The 20,554-nt window shown below is 42.6% G+C and overlaps 1 protein-coding gene across 1 annotated transcript in view; it reads right to left on the bottom strand.

Annotated features, from left to right (window-relative positions):
• Positions 1-14,836, bottom strand: part of LOC128064008 (zinc finger protein 345-like) — a 53,424-nt gene extending 38,588 nt beyond the window's left edge. Inside the window, exons 1-2 of the mRNA XM_052656830.1 lie at positions 14,692-14,836; positions 13,095-13,222 (exon numbers count right to left, since the gene is read on the bottom strand). Coding sequence (XP_052512790.1) covers positions 13,095-13,222; positions 14,692-14,836 — 273 coding nt within the window. The remainder of the gene's footprint in view (positions 1-13,094; positions 13,223-14,691) is intronic.
• Positions 14,837-20,554: the final 5,718 nt, after the last annotated feature.

The raw sequence follows: 20,554 nt of genomic DNA, 5'->3' as shown, positions 1-20,554 counted from the left end.
GGCCTTAGAAAGCATCACTATGAACAAAGCTAGTGGAGGTGATGGAATTCCATTAGAGCTATTTCAAATCCTGAAAGATGAGGCTCTGAAAGTGCTGTATTCAGTATGCCAGCAAATTTGGAAAACTCAGCAGTGGCCACAGGACTGGAAAAGGTCAGTTTTCATTCCAATCCCAAAGAAAGGCAATGCCAAAGAATGCTCAAACTACCACACAATTGCACTCATCTCACACACTAGCAAAGTAATGCTCAAAATTCTCCAAGCCAGACTTCAACAATACAGGAACCATGAACTTCCTGATGTTCAAGCTGGTTTTCCAAAAGGCAGAGGAGCCAGAGATCAAATTGCCAACATCTGCTGGATCATGGAAAAAACAAGAGAGTTCCAGAAAAACATCTATTTCTGCTTTATTGACTATGCCAAAGCCTTTGACTGTGGGGATCACAATAAACTGTGGAAAATTGTGAGAGATGGGAATACCAGATCACCTGACCTGCCTCTTGAGAAATCTGTATGCAGGTCAGGAGCCAACAATTAGAACTGGACATGGAACAACAGACTGGTTCAAATAGGAAAAGGAGTACGTCAAGGCTGTATATTGTCACCCTGCTTATTTAACTTCAATGCAGAGTACATCGTGACTGAACTGAGCAACAACAAGGGCGTTTGCCACCTGCCTCTGGGGAGAATGAACCCTATGGTGCTGCAACTTACTTCAATCCCCTCGAGGGAGTTCAGGGTGGATTGAGGCACTCTGCTCCAGGGAATCTGGTGGAACAGGTCTTTCAGTTCAGTTCAGTCGCTCAGCTGTGTCTGACTCTTTGCAACCCCATCAATCGCAGCATGCCAGGCCTCCCTGTCCATCACCAACTCCCGGAGTTCACTCAGACTCATGTCCATCGAGTCTGTGATGCCATCCAGCCATCTCATCCTCTGTCGCCCCCTTCTCCTCCTGCCCCCAATCCCTCCCAGCATCAGAGTCTTTTCCAATGAGTCAACACTTCGCATGAAGTGGCCAAAGTACTGGAGTTTCAGCTTTAGCATCATTCCTTCCAAAGAAATCCCAGGGCTGATCTCTTCAGAATGGACTGATTGGATCTCCTTGCAGTCCAGGGGACTCTCAAGGGTCATCTCCAACACCACAGTTCAAAAGCATCAATTCTAGAGTCCGATATTTTCAGGAACTGCTTTCATGATCCCAATCCTTGCATCTCTTCATATCTAGAAAAGCACTAAACCACTAAATGATGACTTCAGTTCCTCACGACTGGCAGGAAACCTTTTGTAAAGTAAGTGCTTCATTGCACTGAACTCCCCCTTCATCAAAGGCACGTACTGACCTTCCCCCACTGTCTCTTTGGAGCAGTTTCTCAGAGTTCTCTGAGATGCTGTCTCCTGGGCTTCTGTCCTCATTTTGCCCCAGATAAAATTTAATTCACATCTCTCAAATTGTGCATCTGTTTTAGCTGACAGTGTTCATTTCTCAAAGCAGAGAGTAACTAAGAAGATACGGCATTTCCTCATTAACTGTGATAGGCATATCCATCACTTTTTCTTACCAGGATCCTTGTTTAAGAGAAAAAAAAGAAAATGAATTTCATAGCGTGGAAATCTCACAGAAGCAGTGAACATCAGAGGTCACAGGGTAAGAGTACATAGAAAAATGCATTATCACTGCCAGGCGTCTTGGCAATATTAGGAAAACCATGATCTCAATCTATCATGAAAAATGTCAGTTTTCTTCAAATTCCACCTCCTATATACCTCCCATGATCTGTAGCTTAATAGTCCATCTAATTAGTATATTTTTCTTATCGGTATAGAGGATTGTCTCTGCTACTTTAACTTCTGAAAAATTCTGGAATGCTGAGTTCATTCTATTAACAAGGGCATTTTCTTACTCCTGTTCTAGAGAGCTGAATTGCATTCACATGTAAATTCATCGCAGCATTTCCCCGACTTCCCTAAGATCCTAACACTGAACCACATCCCAGTGGGATTCTCAGATACCAGTGCCTCTCCGTACTCATCTCTCACAAAGGGAATGTATTCAACATTGAAAGTCACTATTTCATGTTGAGAATTCATCATGCTCTATAGAAAGCCAGGATACACACAATGAAGAAAAGGCTCTGGAATATGAGGGAGACGAAACCTGAAGAGCTGATTTTCACTATTTAAAAAAAAAAAAATGGAAAAAAAAAAATAAGAAGGTGATAACAAGCACTCCAGGCAGAAAACTTAGAAGCAGAGAACTAAAGGTCTGCAGATTCTCAGTCCAGGCATTTCAGGAGGAAAAGCAGACACAGCCCCACACCCGGGACAGGACAATTACCTGAGAAGCTGCCATTTCCTCCTCTTCCTCCTGCTCTGCGTCTTCTGTGGGAATCCGACATCTCAAACTCACATCTGCATGTTGAGAAAATACCTTCAAAAGCATCCATACAGCCGTTTAACCTGCAACTGCTGCAGTGAAAAAGAAGAAAATGTTTTCTTGTTTCTCTCACCCTTTTCTGAGCTCTTTGCTAACTTTCTGTGTTCCTGATCTGTAGTGGGCAATCAAGACTAACCTGATATGCTAATCACATCCTGCTGCTCCACTCTGTTTGCAGATCTTCCCGGCTAGTTCCTCTCCTTCATTTTTGCATTACAGAGAGCAGGCCGCAGAACAATTCACCAGAAACAATGGACCCTACTTCTGGGCTACCTGACCCAGCTTACTAGGGTCTTGAAAAAAATGTAAGAGGAAGACCTGCATTCAGGGCCCTGAGGGAAACCTCACATTTGGCACATCTGAGACCTCAGGAAGGAGGGATTTAGGGAGGGAACTTCTAGAAGCAAAGGTCAACCTGATTCCCTGGGGAGGGGCTCTTTCTAGGATGGGTGTGGCAGTCCTCGGCCTGTGTCTGTGCCCTTGGGGGAGGGGAGGGGAGAGGTGAGTGTTTGGTGGGAATCACCTGGGGGTCTTGGGTTCCTGCCAGGCTTTACTTGCAGAATTCTTCCCTAAGATGTCGTTAGTTTTTTTCACCCCCCATCTGCAGCCTGGGGACACAGGTTTTCACAAAATGATTTGCATTGTGACCACCTCTCTGCAGGTGTGGCACCTCCAACTTCAGAGACCAGGAGCCTGGAGGTGTTTCCAACACAGCTTTCTTTTGACAATAAACCGGAGGCCGCAGGAGGCCTGGCGAGCTGCAGTCCATGGGGTCACAAAGAGTAGGACAGGACTGAGCAGCTGAACTGAACTGAACTGAGCAGGACACGCTAGGTTAACAAGTGTGTGTGGGCAGAGACAAATGCCTTTGAAAATGATGCCCTAAATGCTATCTGATGACCAACCAAGGAAATAATGATCGGTGTTGTCGTTTAAGTTACATTAACATGAATTAACACGTGAGAGCCTTGTTCTACTTCCTCTGTGTGCATTTTTCTAGGTTTTATGAATCAACTGCTGCAGTTTGTTGTCTGCGCCATTTAGAGAGCTCTATTTTCTCACATCTTTAAAGTATAATGACTAAGGAAAAATTAAAGTTAGAAGCATGTCCATCTTTCTAATATTATATATTCTAAAAAATATTCAGTGTGCATGCACCAATACCAACTTTGTAGAAGATTTAGTTTCACAGCAGAATTGATGATAAGGTATAGACGTTTCCCATATACCTCTTGTTCCCACACGTGGACAATCTCCCTCCTTACCTTTCCCCACCACAGTGAGCATTTGCTACCACTGATGAATCTACAAGGATAGTAAATAGACAAACTCTTTAGTTTACCCTTATGTTTCTCTTTTAGGGATGTGCACTGCATACCTCTGGATAAATGTATAATAACATGTGTCCATCACAACAGTTTAACACAAATTATTTCACGGTCCTGAAAGTTCTCTAGATTTAGGATATTCATAGTCCCTCCTTTGAAACCCATGGCAACCACAGACCTTTTTAATCTCTTCTATATTTCCTACTAGATTCCCAGGTGACTGAGTGGGAAGAAATCTACCTGCCAATGCAGGACATCCAGGTGATGCAGGTTCGAACCTTGGGTCAGGAAGATCCCCTGGAGGAAGAAATGGAAACCCACTCCAGTATCCTTTCCTGGGAAATCGATGGACAGAGGAGCCTGGAAGGCTACAGCCCCTGGGATCACAAAGATTCAGACACAACTGAGCACATATGAACATTTACCTACACCAAAGTGTCATATTGTAAAATTCCTACTTTCTGTAGCATTTTGAATGGGCTTCTTTCACTTCGTAAAATGCATGGAATGATTGTCCATGTATTTTATGCCTTGAAAGCCTAACATCCAAAAGCTTAAGAACGACCTCTGCGCCTATATTCCTGCTCAGTAAATAAGTTCATCAACACCATTTTTTTAGATTCCATATATATCTGTTAAGACAACATTTGCACAAATATAGAGAACAGATGTATGGACACGGCAGGAGAAGAAGAGGGGGACAAACTGAAGAGCCTCCCTGACACACATACACCACTGCAGCTGAAATGCTGGAGAAGACTCTTGCGAGGCCCTTGGACTGCACAGAGATCCATGCAGCCCATCCTAAGGGAGATCAGTCCTGGGTGTTCATTGGAAGGACTGATGCTGAAGCTGAAACTCCAGTATTTTGGCCACCTCATGCGAAAAGCTGACTCATTTGAAAAGCCCCTGATGCTGGGAATGATTGAAGTGGGGAGGAGAAGGGGAGAGAGAGGATGAGATGGTTGGATGGCATCACCAACTCAGTGGACATCAGTTTGAGTAAACTCTGCGAGTTGGTGATGGACGGAGGGCCTGGCGTGCTGCAGTCCATGGGGTCGCAAAGACTTGGACGTGACTGAGCAAGTGAACTGAACTGAACAGATGGTTAAAACAGGGAGCTAGTGGGAAGCTGCTGGATAGCACGGGGAGCTCAGCTTGGTGCTCTGTGCTGACCAGAGAGGTGAAATGGAGATCACGGGAGGGAGGTTCAAGAGGGAGCAGATTCATGTGTACTTATGGCTGATTGATGATGTCGTACAGCAGAAACTAACACAACATTGTAAAGCAATTATATTCCAATACAAAATATATATGCATCTCAAAAGGAAACAAAGCTAAACAGACAGGTCACCCAGTGGTGGAGAATCCATCTGACAGTGCAGAGGACACGGGCTTGATCCCTGGTCCAGGAATACTCCACATGTGGGGCAACTAAGCCTGTGCCCCACAACTGCTGAGCCTGGGTGGGGCAACTTGCTGTTTTAGATGGGCAAGAGGCAAATGAAAGATGCTCACCAGTGCTAAACAATAGAAATGCAAAACAAAGCTACAATCATGCATCACCTCATGCCAGTCAGAATAACAATTAGCAAAGAGCCCACTAATAATATCATAAAGATGCTTGGAGATCAGTGAACCTCCTACACGGCTGGAGGGAATGCAAACTGGGGCAGTCACGGGGGGAGCACAGTGTGGAAGTTCCCTAAAAAATGTAACCTCCTGACATTTAAGGAAATGAATTCCATGAAAAATAGACAAAACAGATTAATTGACAAATTGACAAGTTTTGCAGTCTTTAGTCAATCATCTGCAATTCTAAAATGACCAGTTTTGATCTAGCATTTCTAAATTCTCTAAGTTAAATGTGTATGAATACACATACACTCACATATTGCTTGGTTTTCTCAGTGCTAACGTGTATACCTTCAGATATTTATATATTGTATTCAATGTGTGTTATATAAATTATATGATGTATATATCTTCAGATATTTATATATTGCATTCAAAGTATGCCAAGGCCATGAGAAAACAGTTCCTTTAAGCCTAGACAAGAAACTTGTGCTAAGAATTATACAGGGGAAGATTTTATAAATCTTGGCTCAGAACTTTCCCATCATGGCTTTTAATTATGCTTTTTGTGACTTTGTTAAATTGACATTTGCTTAAATGAGCCCCTGAGAAGTTTTAGCTAACAGAAGAACAAAGGACAATTGAAGCAGGTGAGTTTATGACTCTAGGTCCTGAGAGAATTCACAGGAAGCCTTGAGGGCCCCTGAGGAAGGTCAAGGCTAGAACCAGGCAGAGAAAAGTCCACTACTTGGGGTTCAGGCCTTTCTAAGGGGCCCTGGGTGAAGTGCTGTGGGCTTCCCAGGCTGAGTGTGGATCGGTCCATTCAAACCAGAGGAGTAGGAGTCTGGTGAGCTCTGAGGTTGTCATTGAAGGGGGGCCTGTGAAGTAGACCCTGGGGTTTGGCAAGACTGCAGGTCTCAAGGAAGGGGGTCATCTAGTGGAGGTGCTCACAGGACTGGCTGGTGGGAGTTCAAGGACCTGCAGGCTGCCTGCTGTTGTCACGCGTGTATGTTCCTCGATTCTTTGTCTCATCACAACGAAGATTTGAATTGACGGACCTTAAAGCCCCCTCAGCGTGTCACAGCTCTCAGGTCTTGGATAGACCATGTTATAGCTCTCCGGTCTCGAATGGACCATGTTATAGCTCTTAGACAAATCAGTGTTACAGCTCAGTGTTACAGCTTTATTTTATTTATAAGATAACAGGAAAATCTGTCTTCAAGGCGTGAGGGCACATCTATCTAAAGACACGAGAAGAAGAGCGCTCCAGCGCACGGGAGAGAGAGAGACAGCTGGCTCTGGCTCCTCTATTTATATGTTTATCTCTCCCTGGGCCTGTCCTATGTAAACTGGGCCAGCCAGGAGTGTTGTTTGTTTTACCTGAGGTCCTCACTCCGGTCCTCAGACCTTCTTTTGTGTCATTTTCGCAGGCTTTTCCCTTCCTTGTCTTGGAGCCACCGCCATCTTGGATTCATTTTCCCTGTTCTACCTACCTAACACTGCCTAGACAGACGCTGAGGCAGCAACAGCACGGAGCCCTCAGGGAAGCTCTCAACAGTACTCTGCATGATCCTTCTTATTCGAACCATCACAATGTCTGAGTACTTTCAAAATGGGAGAGGAGATACAACATAGAAATGGTGGGAAATATATGAATTTATGAGAGTTTAACACCAGTAAGGAACTAATTTCTACAGATGCCATCCCCCTGTGCTACAAATAGTTTCTTATAACGTTATCTTTCCTGCAACCTTAAACAGGTGGGAGAGGTTAATGCTGGTGGTGCGTTCACCCTTCCTTCATTCCACGTCAACTGTAACACGAAAAAACCGTTCACTTTTATTAATGAACATACATTAATTTTACACAGAGGGAATAAAACTTTTTACAACTGTTGTTTGATCCTTGATTAAAATACAGATTACAAGCTTCTAAAAACTTTCCTGTTTCTCTGATGAAATGATCTGTGAATGTGATTTATGTGGTTTACAAAATGGAGGCTAATGTAGTAAACAGGGATGGACAGTAATTATATTAATATGACTTTTCCAGAAAGAGTTTTCTATACTTACAACAGGTAGAAGAGAAGGTGTCCTTACTTCAAGCCTGCCAGGTAATATGCATGATTTCTTGATGTTGATGTTATAAAAAGACTTTCGATTTTAATGAACAATCCTTGGTTTATGCTTTAAAAGCAATTGACATAATTATTGAAAACTTAGAGCAAACTTCTGTCTTACTTTGAATTATTTCCTGAACACTTACATCATGGTGACAACACAGATGTTTGACATCAGTGACAAATACCTCCATTTAGAGGTTTAGTGTGCATATAACATTACTGTGTTCTTAATCTTGTAAATTGGAGAATAAATATAAATGATTCCCACCTAATATAGAAGGGCTTCTCTTACAATTGAAGTAACAACATCAAAAACAGATGTTCATATATACAGTAGAAACAAATCACAGCAGAGTTACTTGAGAGTTGAATGACATGCGTTTTGGATCCTTAATGATCTCAAATAACGTTAATATAAACAAGGATACATGACTAATAATTATATCTCTGTGAATATCCACCCCTTCATCTTGTGATCCATACTAACATATCAACTTAGTACATGTTTTAAATATGGAATACTTGCTACAGTGTTTCTGTTTAGAGTAATTCAACAAAAGCGGTACGAATGAAATGCTTTCTAGTATGAATTCTCTGGCATTGATTTACCTTTGAAGTTGGATTAAACACTTGTCTACATTTTTGTATTTCATTCATGTATCTTTCCAAAGTAAACACTCGTTGCTTCAAAAGTGTATATTTAGGACGAACCTTTTTTATCACTGATTCATTTCTAGGGTTTCTCTGCAGGATGAATTCTCTGATGTCGAGAAAGACCTGAACTCTGGGGAAAGGCTTTGCCACAGTCTATACATTTATCAAGTCTCTCCCCAGTGTGGATTCATTGATGTCCAGTAAGATGTGAACAATGGATAAAGGCTTTGCCACATTTTTTGCATTTGTATGGTTTCTCCCCAGTATGAGTTCGCTGATGTACAGTAAGACTCAGATGCCAGTTAAAGGATTTGCCACATTCTGTACATGTATAAGGTCTCTCCCCAGTATGGATTTGCTGATGCTCAGTTAAAGTTGAACTCTGCTTAAAAGCCTTGCCACATGCTGTACATTTATAAGATCTCTCCCCAGTATGAATCTGCTGATGTTGAGTAACACGTGAACAACAGATAAAGGCTTAGCCACATTCTGTACATTTGTATGGTTTCTCCCCAGCATAGATTCGCTGATGTTCGGTTAAATATGAACTCTGATTAAAGGCTTTGCCACATGCTGTACATTAGAAACGTTTCCTTCCTGTATGAATTTTCCTATGTCTACTTAGATTTGGTGAGTTACTAAAGACTTTTCCACGTGTATTACACATGTAATATTTCTGCTTAGTCTGAATATTCTGCTGTTGAATAACTTTTGAAGACTGCTTAAAAACTTTACCATAATCATAACAATTAGAAGTCTTCTCTCCAATATCAATACTCTTATACATATTAATAGTAAGATTTGAGCTTTGATAAAATATATTCTTATATCTATTATGTTTAGAATTGTTGTCTGAAAACTGATGTCCCTGTTGTTTCATGAGATATGAGTCTTGGTCAACATTATGCCCAGTGTCATTGCATGAAGAGCTTCTCATTCCATCATGTATACTCGTGTAATTATTGGGGGTAGAGCTCCTGCTTAGGGCATTACTGATTTTGTTATGCTTGTAAAGTTGTTCCACACTAATTATACCTCCATATGTATTGAACAACCATGGTTGAATAAGGTCTCTCCCATTATTATCAACATTACAGATTTTGGAACAAGGAGAAAATAGTTGTTGGTTGAAGAACAATAAACCCTTGTTAAAGGATCCCTCAATTTGATTATATTGGGAACTTTCCCCCTCATTTTTAATTTTCTGGTTTCCAGACATGTTTGATGTATATTTAATAGACATCTATGCTCAGAGTTGTTTGAATGAGTATTTGCAGTAGAAACTAGATGACTTTCCAGATTTTCCACATTTCCCTTCAGAGAACGTGTAGGTTACAAGAGATGATATGGGTCTTTGCGGACAAATAAACACTTATCTGCAGATGTTGATGACTGAAATTGGTCATCTGAAATTGGGTTCTCCCTATTTGATTCACATCCTTGATTTCTTTTGGCGGTAATGTTTACATTATGGGAAACTGTACTAATATGGTTTTGTTCATCATAACATGCTCTCTGCTCTTTATATGCCCTCATATATTCCCAGTCTTTGGTTAAATGTAAATTTCCAAGGTGAAGTCTTTCATATATTCCTAGCTTTGCTGTTGGGAATAAATCTTCTAAGCCTGGCTTTTGGGTCCTCAAACCCTGGGTGTCGTGAGAAGACACAGCTGAAAGATACCAAATAATAAGTTATTCTGCTTACTTTTCTCGGGGCATATATTTTACAATTTACATAACATTGGCATACGCTGGCTAGATTCAGCCTCAAACCGAGATAGAAGGAGTCAAGATGGCAGAGGATTTGGAAGACGTGAAGTTCATCTCTCTCCACAAAAGCATCAGGAGGACATCTTGAAGTGGAAAAATTCTCACAGAGCCCTGTGGAACACGGGCAGAGGAACTTGGACACCTGAAACGACAAGAAAGATTCCTGCTGAGCCACGTAGGACAAAAGAATGAGGGAGGAAAAGAAGCGGGATGGGACCCGCAAAACCCTGGGAGGATCTGAAGAGAGGAGAGGTCTCCACATCCAGGGAAGCCCCTCACTGCGGGGAGCCCAGTTGGGACAGAAGGAGAGACTCATTCTCTGTGGGAAGAGAACACGGCAACCAGTGTGCAGGACAGAGTGAGACCTGTACACAGGCTGCTGACCCCAGCGTTGCCCACCCAGCCTGAGAGGATGTCCACTGCTGCACACAAGGGCTGGGTGCTGGAATGTGGGGTTTGGAGAGCAGACCCAGGCAGAGGACTGCGGTTGGCTGTGAGGAGACATCCTGGGGGGACAGGAGGGAGGGAGGAGCTCTGCAAACAGGATGCTTGTGGAGGAAGCCTGAACCACCAGAGAAGCAGAGCAGTGTTGTTGAGTGATACTCGAAGGAAAGAACCCCCTTGCAGCCTCCCTGCCCCTGTGCCTGTCCCTGCCTCTCCAGATACAAGGAATGGCTCCCACCTAGGTGGGTGATCTCATGACCCCCACAGCTGCTTCCTCCTCCCTAGCCCCCTCCCCACCAGGGTAGACCCATGGGCTCCAGGGGCACCTTCAGAGCACATGCCTGTGGGTGGTCCCAAAGTATAGATGGCACTGAAACCACAGCTGAGCCCCAGGCCCTGCCACTAAGAAAGAAAAGCTGAGATCTCTCCTTGCAGCTGTACAAACCATGGTGTTACACCCCACAACTGGCTTTATAAACTCAGCCCCGACAGAACATCTGGATGGAAACGAGGCTCTGGCAGTCAAGATCAGTCTGGCTTTAGCAACTGTAGACTTTATAGGCATGCACATGAGGCGGTTGGGCCAGGTCACAGTCTAAATTGCCCCCATAGCACTGCAGGGGGTCCAGCTCCACAATCAATGTACACCTGCGACATGACTACAATGGATCTATGCTGGTGACCTGGTGAAAACATCATCTGAGAGATACCAGGATCAAGTGCCATCATGCCCATGGTTCAGGTGGGGCCAAGATCAATGCCAGCACAGGGTCACATGAGAGCTCACACAACACATGAAAGATGACCCACAGAGCATGCTCCGAGTTGCACATCCCCAGAGGAGCAATCCTCAGTGGCTTCTCTCCCAGTGGGTGTGCTCCAGTCCCACTAGATCAGAAGCACCACAGATCAGCTAAGCTAAGCACAGCTAAGACACAGATATGGGGACTCTACTCCACTAATCAGGGAGCAGACCCCACCCCTGACAGGGCAGTGACAGCCACAGAGGAGAGACAAAGATCCCCTCAATATTCAGGCAGGCTCTGCTCACAATAATAACAATCCACTCCCTATCAAGGGGATAAGGGCATAAGTCTCTGGACCACCTCACCCACCAGTGGGCAGACACCAGAGCAAGAGGAACTAGGACCTGCAGCCTGCAGAACAGAGACCACAAACACAGAACACTGGACAAAATGAGATGACAAAGGAGTACGGTGTTGAGGAGAAGTCAACATAGAAACCTACAGGAATAACTAAATGAAGAGCAGTTGGGCAATGTAGTGATTCATTTTACCTTTAAGTAATCAAATTTACAAACAAAACATTTTCACAAATACTGCTGCCGCTGCTGCTGCTAAGTCGCTTGAGTCGTGTCTGACTCTGTGTGACCCCGGAGACCACAGCCCACCAGGCTCCCCCATCCCTGGGATTCTCCAGGCAAGAACACTGGAGTGGGTTGCCATTTCCTTCTCCACAAATACTAATGCCTACTAATTATTTAACCCACTTCTTACCACTCATGTTGTTATCTGAGCATGTTTCAATAGAATCTAAAATCGTAAATGATATTGACCTAGAACTAATCAGAAATAGGTGACATAAGCAATCAAGTCCTGGGATGTTTCATAACAAACAAGATAGATTTAATAAGATAAGAGTTCTTAAGAAATAAAATAAGAAGTGAGACTTGAAAAATATGGTGAGAGCATAGGGAACTCTACTCAATGCTCTGTGGTCACCTAAACAGGAAGGAAATCTAATCAAGAAGGGAAATATGTATATGTATCACGTATTCTTTTTTTAATTTTTATTTTTACTTTATTTTGCTTTACAATACTGTATTGGTTTTGCGATATATTGACATGAATCAGCCACGGGTGTACATGAGTTCCCAATTCTGAACCCCCCTCCCACCTCCCACACTGTATCGTCTCTCTGGATCATCCCCATGCCACTTATTCTTTCTGTACAGCAAAACTAACAACATTGTAAAATAGCATTATTGGAACAGAAAATTTTCTTTTTAAAGATTTCTTTATATAATCTATAAGCTTAATAGTGAAGAACAATCAGAAAAAAACACTGTGGGAAATGTCCTAAATTCCCATGTCAGTAATTTATTTAAAAACTCTATGAGTTAAATATATTAAAGTATTTTAGCATTAAGGCATTTGGGTAAATATACTTAACACATTTAATGTCTGTTCATATAAAAAAAAGAGAATTTTAAAGTAAAATTCAGGTTTGCATTTTCTCATTTTAGCAAAATGTATTATGCAGTGAAGAAAGAATTTGAGTATGAAGTTTATAAGGTCATATGTGTAGTTCCTAGTGAGTTGGAAATTATAGGGTAGAAAACAAAAAATATTTGTCCTCAGTATTCCTAGAAGTGTGGCAATTTGTTCACAACTCCACCCACACTCTTCTGACTCGGGACAGAATCAGAACTTTTAAAAGGGCTTAATATAGTTACTCAGAAATATGAACAGATTTTCTAAAACCTCCCCAAAATGGAAGAGCTATCAGGTCACGCAGGTTGTCCCAGGCCAGACAAGTATTTTGGTTCTCACCGTGAATGTGAAAATTAACCACTGGAGAAAAATACATAAATGATAAAAAAAAAATCAGGAATGGGTCAGGAGATGACCCTCTATGACAGTGACAGAAATAAACCCAGGCTAATCCAAAATCATTTCCACTGAAGCCGATCTCCCCAAACCACACGACAAAGTATGACTTCCTCCACGATGCCTGTCCCTCTCACCTGAGTTATCTGCTCCATCCAGAGACACATACCTGGGTGTACGGCTGGCATCTCCATTCTCCGTATATCCCAGGGATCCTTCATTTGCTCCAGAAACGTGACCAGGTCTGGCTTAGAGACCACAAGACCTGTTCATCAGAAAAAGGAATATGTGTCTTCACAGATATTCATCAACTCCCAACCCAATATGTGTTCAGGTGAGAGAGAAGTCAAGGAAGAAAGTTAAAATAGCCTTAAAAAGTGATTTTACCAAATAGTTTATTGGAAGCACCTTTAAAAGACAAATGCATCAAAATCAGGTTCTGATATTATGCTCAAGTACTACTAAGGCAAAAGCAAGTAGTAGAAATCCGGTTTGAAGAGGAGAGTGGCACTATTTTATACCACAGAACTTATAGAATTACCACTCACCTAGAATGAAGGATATGCAGGTCAAGAAGCAATAGTTAGAACCGTACATGGAACAACTGACTGGTTCTGGATTGGGAAAGGAGTACATCAAGGCTGTATATTGCCACCCTGCTTATTTAACTTATATGCAGAGTACATCATGAGAAATGCTGGGCGGGATGAAGCACAAGCTGGAATCAAGATTGCCGGAAGAAATATCAATACCTCAGATATGCAGATGACACCACCCCTATGGCAGAAAGTGAAGAAAAACTAAAGAGCCTTTTGATGAAAGTGGAAGAGGAGAGTGAAAAAGTTAGTTTAACTCAACATTCAGAAAACTAAGATCATGGCATCCAGTTCCATCATTTCACAGCAAGTAGATGGGGAAACAATGGAAACAGTGACAGACTTTATTTTGGGGGGCTCCAAAATCACTGCAGATTGCGACTGCAGCCATGAAATTAAAAGATGCTTGCCCCTTGGAAGAAAAGCTATGACAAACCTAGACAGCATATTACAAAGCAGAGACATCACTTTGCTAACAAAGGTCCATTTAGTCAAAGCTATGGTTTTTCCAGTAGTCACATACGGATGTGATATTTGGAACACAGAGAAAGCTGAGCACCAAAGAATTGATGCCTTCGAACTGTGGTGCTGGAGAAGGCTCTTGAGAGTCCCTTGGTCAGCAAGGAGATCACACCAGTCAATCCTAAAGAAATCAACCCTGAATATTCATTGGAAGGACTGATGCTGAAGCTCCAATAATTTGGCCACCTGATGCGAAGAGCCAACTCATTGGAAAAGACACTGATGCTGGTAAAGACTGAGGGCAGGAGGAGAAGGGGACGTCAGAGGATGAGATGATTGAATAGCGTTCTTGACTCAATGGATATGAATTTGAGCAAACTCTGGGAGTTAACGAAGGATAGGGAAACCTGGTTTGCTGCATTCCATGGGATGGCAGAGTTAGACATGACTTAGCGACTGAACAACAAGAAGGCAGATTACATCGAGGAAGAAGGTTAGAGTTATAATAACCCATAATGAAGTCTTTCTTTCAAATGTCACAAATACCCTTTTCCCCCTAGGAAGTCAGGATCTGAACCTCTATTGGACAAAGCAGAAAATTCCAGGAGACATTCTAGAATGAATGAACCAAAACCCTGAAGGTACTTAAGGGATTCTGGAAGGCAGTTATCCTCACCCAAGGAGGCCAGGTTCCCGTAGTTCTCTAAGATCATATCCCTATACAATTCCCGCTGACGGAGGTCCAGGCACTCCCACTCCTCTTGGGTGAAGTCTTTGGCCACATCCTCGAATGTCAGCCGTCCCTGAAATACAAAGGACATGAGCCATGTGGACATGGGAAGACTTCCTAGTGTGACCCAAGAGGAAACCAGCAAGAGAAATGGTTTTGATTTAGAATGTCTGGTGTTACACAAAAATATAATTTTGATACAGCTGTATTTTCCATTGTATTTCCAACCCAGGAAAAGAGAATGAGATATGATCCACAGACCACTATAGAAACTGTCCGGATCTGGAAGAGAAATTATAAAAGAGTCACATCAACACTGACTTATCTATTTTGGAGAGTTGTACTCGTGTGACACAGGATAAACTGTCTATCAAGGAAAGTATGTTAGTCACTCAGTCATGTCTGATTCTTTCTGACCCCATGGACTGTAGCACACCAGGCTTCTCTGTCCATGGGGTTTTTCAGGCAAGAATACTGGAGTGAGTTGCCATTTCCTTCTCTAGGGGAATCTTTCCCACCAAGGGATCGGACCCAGGTCTCCCACATTGCAGGCAGACTCTTCACCATCTGAGCCACCAGGGAAGGCCCCTATCAAGGAAACAGGACATATTTTTTAAAAGCATCCTCTGATCTAAGAGTTCTGGAGTGGGGCCAATGTGCCACATTTTTAACAAGCTTATTTTAACTAGTAATGTTGAAAATTCTGACGCATGAATGACCATTCTGAATAGCAAAGAGGTAGACTAGGAAGGTAAGAATTTATACTTAACTTTGAATTTTAAGTGTTTTACAAAATTGATGGGTCTGATAGAATAGTACCCATAGCAGCAATAATCCTTTAACTATTTAGTATATACTATATGTCTGTCTAACAGTTTTGACAGAATCTTGAATGCACCGCATAAATAATATAAAATCAACAACACTGTTGTTCCCCCTTTTGCAAATATTTTGTCAAACATCCATTAAATGACAGATCTTGAATTTTGCTTCAGTTTATATGAACTAAAATTTAACTAGTAAAACACAAATACACAGAGACAACACTAAAGAAAGTTCATGCAAGTTTTTACAGGGTCTTCCCTGGTAGTCCGAGCTCCCCAGCCAGGGGGCTGGCTTCAGCCCCTTGTTAGAGAACTAGATCCCACACAGCACAGCTAAAGTGTGCCTGCTGCAACAAAGCCTCCCACACGGCTCCAAGAGTCTGCAGGCCATGACCAAGACACAATTGGCCAAACACAAAAATATGTGTATTTGTTAAGAACTTTATATAACTGGGGAGAATACCAAAACAAGAAAAAATTATAATTTTGACATTTTAATGCCTACAGACATATATTGAAATGAGACTATATACTTATTAAGAGTGTTAAAGAAAAGCTAACAGTCAGAAAACTAAGATCACAGCACCCAGTCTCATCCCTTCATGGCAAATAGATGGGGAAACAGTGGCTGACTTTATTTTGGGGGGCTCCAAAATCACTGCAGATGGTGATTGCAGCCATGAAATTAAAAAAATACTTACTCCTTGGAAGGAAAGTTCTGACCAACCTAGACAGCATATTAAAAAGCAGAGACATTACTTTGTCCACAAAGGTCTCTAGTCAAGGCTATGGTTTTTCCAGTGGTCTTGTGTGGATGTGAGAGTTGGACTATAAAGAAAGCTGAGCACAGAAGAATTGATACTTTTGAACTGCGGTGTTGGAGAGGACTCTTGAGAGTCCCTTGGACAGCAAGGAGATCCAACCAGTCCATCCTAAAGGAGATCAGTCCAGGGTGTTCATTGGAAGGACTGATGCTAAAGCTGAAATTCCAATATTCTGGCCATCTGATGCGAAAAGCTGACTCATTTGAAAAGACCCTGATGTTGGGAAAGATTGAAGGCAGGAGGAGAAGGGGACGACAGAGGATGAGATGGTTGGATGGCATCACCGACTCAATGGACATGAGTTTAGGTAAACTCTCGGAGTTGGTGATGGACAGGGAGACCTGGCGTGCTGTGGTTCATGGGGTCGCAAAGAGTTGGACACGACTGAGCAACTGAACTGAACTGATTCATGTCAATAAAATCAAGATCATTTTTAATGGGTTAAAATATATACATCTACTTGTGAATGACATTCTTTGTATATTTTAAATACACTAGGGTGCAAAAATATACAACGGTATAAGATAAATTAGAGCTCTTGGTTCTGAAACTTTAATTTCTTGACAAATTGCATCATTTTGTTGAGCTGTATCTTAGAAATTCAACACAGGTAAAAACAGATTAGCACCGCTATGATTATTGCAAACATTTTGAAAAGAAAATGTGAATAAGAAGACTATGTGTGATATGAGTGTGGAGTGTACTGGAAACATCACACCTGGGCTTGAGTGATGAAAATGCCCACTCCCCAAACCCAGTGTCTATCATCAACAGAGTGAGCGTTCATTTTCCAAAGCAAAGAGAAACGAAAAAGATGTGGAATTTCTCCATTAACTGTGAGGGTTTTCACACATTCCACACTCCATTTTTCCACAGCCTTGTTTAAAGACAGAGGGGAAAAAATGAACTTCCTAGCCTGATAATCTCAGAGAAATCACCAGAGCCAGTGGACATCATCTGTCATGGTGTAAATGGATCACTCGGAAGATGCACTATCAGAGCCTGGGCGTTTAGGGAAAAATAAGGAAATTATAACTTGAACCTAACAAACAGATATCAATTTTATGCAAAATTCATTTTATATATACTTCCTCTGTTTTGTATCCTAACAGTGTGTTTAACTAGTAAGCCTTAGCATTACAGAGGACAGTGTCTCCTAGTTTTCTTTTCATTTCTGGGCATTTTCTGAAAAATTCTGGATCACTGACTTGATTCAATATATAAGGGCATTTTCTAACTCCTAAAGAGCTGAATTATATCCATGTGTGAACTCATCATGGCATTTCCCCTACTTCCCGAAGATCCCAACACTGAACCACGTCCCAGTGGGAATCTCGGATACCAGTGCCTCTCCGTGTTGATCTCTCACAAAGGGAATATGTTCACCAGCTGAAAGTCACTCATTCAGGTTGGGAATTCATCATGTTCTATAGAAAGCCAGGATAGAGACAATGGAGAACAGGATCTGGGACACAAGGGAGAGGTGGTCTAAAGAGCCGGTCTTCACTATGATAAGAAGAAAAGGAAAAAAGAAGAAGTGGATAACAAACACCCCAGGCAGAAAAATTAGAAACAGAGAACTAAAGGTTTGCGGATTCTCAGTCCAGGCATTTCAGGAGGAAAACCAGACACAGCCCCAGGCCCGGAACAGAACATGGACCTGAGAAGCTGCCATTTCCCCCTTTTCTTCCTCCTGCTCTGTCTTCTCTGGGGATGTTATGTAGCAAACACACCTCTGCATCTTGAGAAAATACCTTCAAAGGCATCTGCACAGCTCTTTAACCTGCAATTACTTCACCTACAGACAGAAGGACTTGAAAACCTGAAAAGACCCACCTCTCCTGTCCTGTTTCAGGAAAGATTCAGAAACAATCACCTCCTACCTGAAGACCAGCCTGTGAACTTATTTCTTGATTGTTCTCTCCTCAGAGAGAGCTCCTAACCCTCTGCTCACACAGATGATGTGAGCTGACTGACTTCCCCAGTCCAAATCCAGCTAGACCAACCCTGCAGCCTTTCCTCAGCCTGAAGCCAGGCCTCAGCTCTCACAGATGGACCAGGAGCCACATCCTTAACCCAGGCCTCCCCTTAGAGTCCCCTGGAGCACTTTCTACACACCACACTGATGCCCCCACAGGACCAAGAGAGAACTCTGTGGGGAAGGCACCAGGGAGGTCCTTTCCTAACACTGGTCACGTGACCCTGATGGGAAACAGATGGAAATCACTTGGCCAATCGTTCGGATTCTTTCTGAAACATTTCAGTGAATATGAACCCCTCGAGGTCAGGTCCCCACTCTAAGAAGTTATGAATCTGCAGGTCTGAGGTGAGGTCATTAAATATGTCTTTAGCAGGTTCTCTGTTCTGATGCTTCTTCCCCAAGACCCACACTCAGGAGCTCTGAGCTTCAGCCTTCTCACTCAGCACAGCTGAGACATCTCAGGAGGGGAGAGTTTACAGTGGGAAATTCTGAGGGAGGTCAGCCTGGAACCAAGCAGAGAAAGCTCCAGTACTTGGGGTTCAGGCCTTTCTAAGGGACCCTGTGTGAAGTGCTGTGGGCTCCCCAGGCTGAGCGTGGATGGGTCCATTCAAACCAGAGGAGCAGGATTCTGGTGAGCTCTGAGGGTGTCATTGAAGGGGGGCCTGTGCAGTAGACCCTGGGGTTCAGCAAGACTGCTGATCTCAATCAAGGAAGAGGGTCATCTAGTGGAGGTGCTCACAGGACTGGCTGGTGTGAGTTCAAGGACCTGCAGGCTGCCTGCTCCCCAGACAGACGCTGAGGTAGCAACAGCACGGAGCAGTCAGGGAAGCTCTCAACAATACTCTGTATGATCCTTCTTATTAGAACCATCACAATGTCCCTGCAGTTACAGAGAGGGGGAAAAAGTACAATGGAGAAATGATGGGAAATACATGATCAAATTATATGAGGCTTAAGGGCAGTAACAGATGTCATCCCACTGTGCTACCTAATAGTTCACTGTTATGCATTCTTCCCTGCAACCTTAAATAAGGTGGAGAGGTTAATGTCGGTGGTAGGTAAATACTTCATTCATTACACAGCAACTGCATCACCAGAAACCATTCAGTTTTATTCATTAACATGTATGAATATCACACGTAGTCAGAACAAAACCTTTTACAATCCACTGTGTGATCCTTGATTAGAATACAGATTACAAGCATAGACAACGATATTCATTTTTCTGATACAATGGTCTGAGAGTTGCGCTTTCTATGGTTACAAAAGGAAGGCTAATCATTTAATCAATGAGGCATAGACTAATTACATGATTTTTCTGGGAAGGGTTTCCCATACTTTTCCAGGGTATCAGAGAAGTCTTTGTTTCAAACATGTCAATTAATATTCATGACTTCTCTTGATATTATAAAAATACATCAAAATTTCAGTGAATTGTCATTTGTATTATCCTTAAAAAGCCAGTGACATTGAAAATTTAGAACAAACCTCTGTCTGACTTTAATATGTGAAATTATTCCCTCAACACTTACATCATGGTGACCTACAGGGTTGTTTGACACCAATGACAAACACCTCCATTTAGATGTTCAATGTACATGTTATATTACTATGTCCTTAATGTCCTTCAGTTCAGTTCAGTCGCTCAGTCGTGCCCGACTCTTTGCGACCCCATGAATCGCAGCACGCCAGGCCTCCCTGTCCATCACCAACTCCCAGAGTTCACTCAGACTCACGTCCATCAAGTCCGTGATGCCATCCAGCCATCTCATCCTCTGTCGTCCCCTTCTCCTGCCCCCAATCCCTCCCAGCATCAGAGTCTTTTCCAGTGAGTCAACTCTTTGCATGAGGTGGCCAAAGTACTGGACTTTCAGCTTTAGAATCATTCCTTCCAAAGAACACCCAGGGCTGATGTCCTTTAGAATGGACTGGTTGGATCTCCTTGCAGTCCAAGGGACTCTCAAGAGTCTTCTCCAACACCACAGTTCAAAAGCATCAACTCTTCAGCGCTCAGCCTTCTTCACAGTCCAACTCTCACATCCATACATGACCACAGGAAAAACCATAGCCTTAACTAGATGGACCTTAGTCGGCAAAGTAATGTCTCTGCTTTTGAATATACTATCTAGGTTGGTCATAACTTTTCTTCCAAAGAGTAAGCGTCTTTTAATTTCATGGCT

Source organism: Budorcas taxicolor, chromosome 18 (assembly GCF_023091745.1).
Source record: "Budorcas taxicolor isolate Tak-1 chromosome 18, Takin1.1, whole genome shotgun sequence".
Classification (NCBI taxonomy): domain Eukaryota; kingdom Metazoa; phylum Chordata; class Mammalia; order Artiodactyla; family Bovidae; genus Budorcas; species Budorcas taxicolor.
Note: the sequence above shows the minus strand (reverse complement) of the source record. Positions and strands in the feature narration are given on the sequence as shown.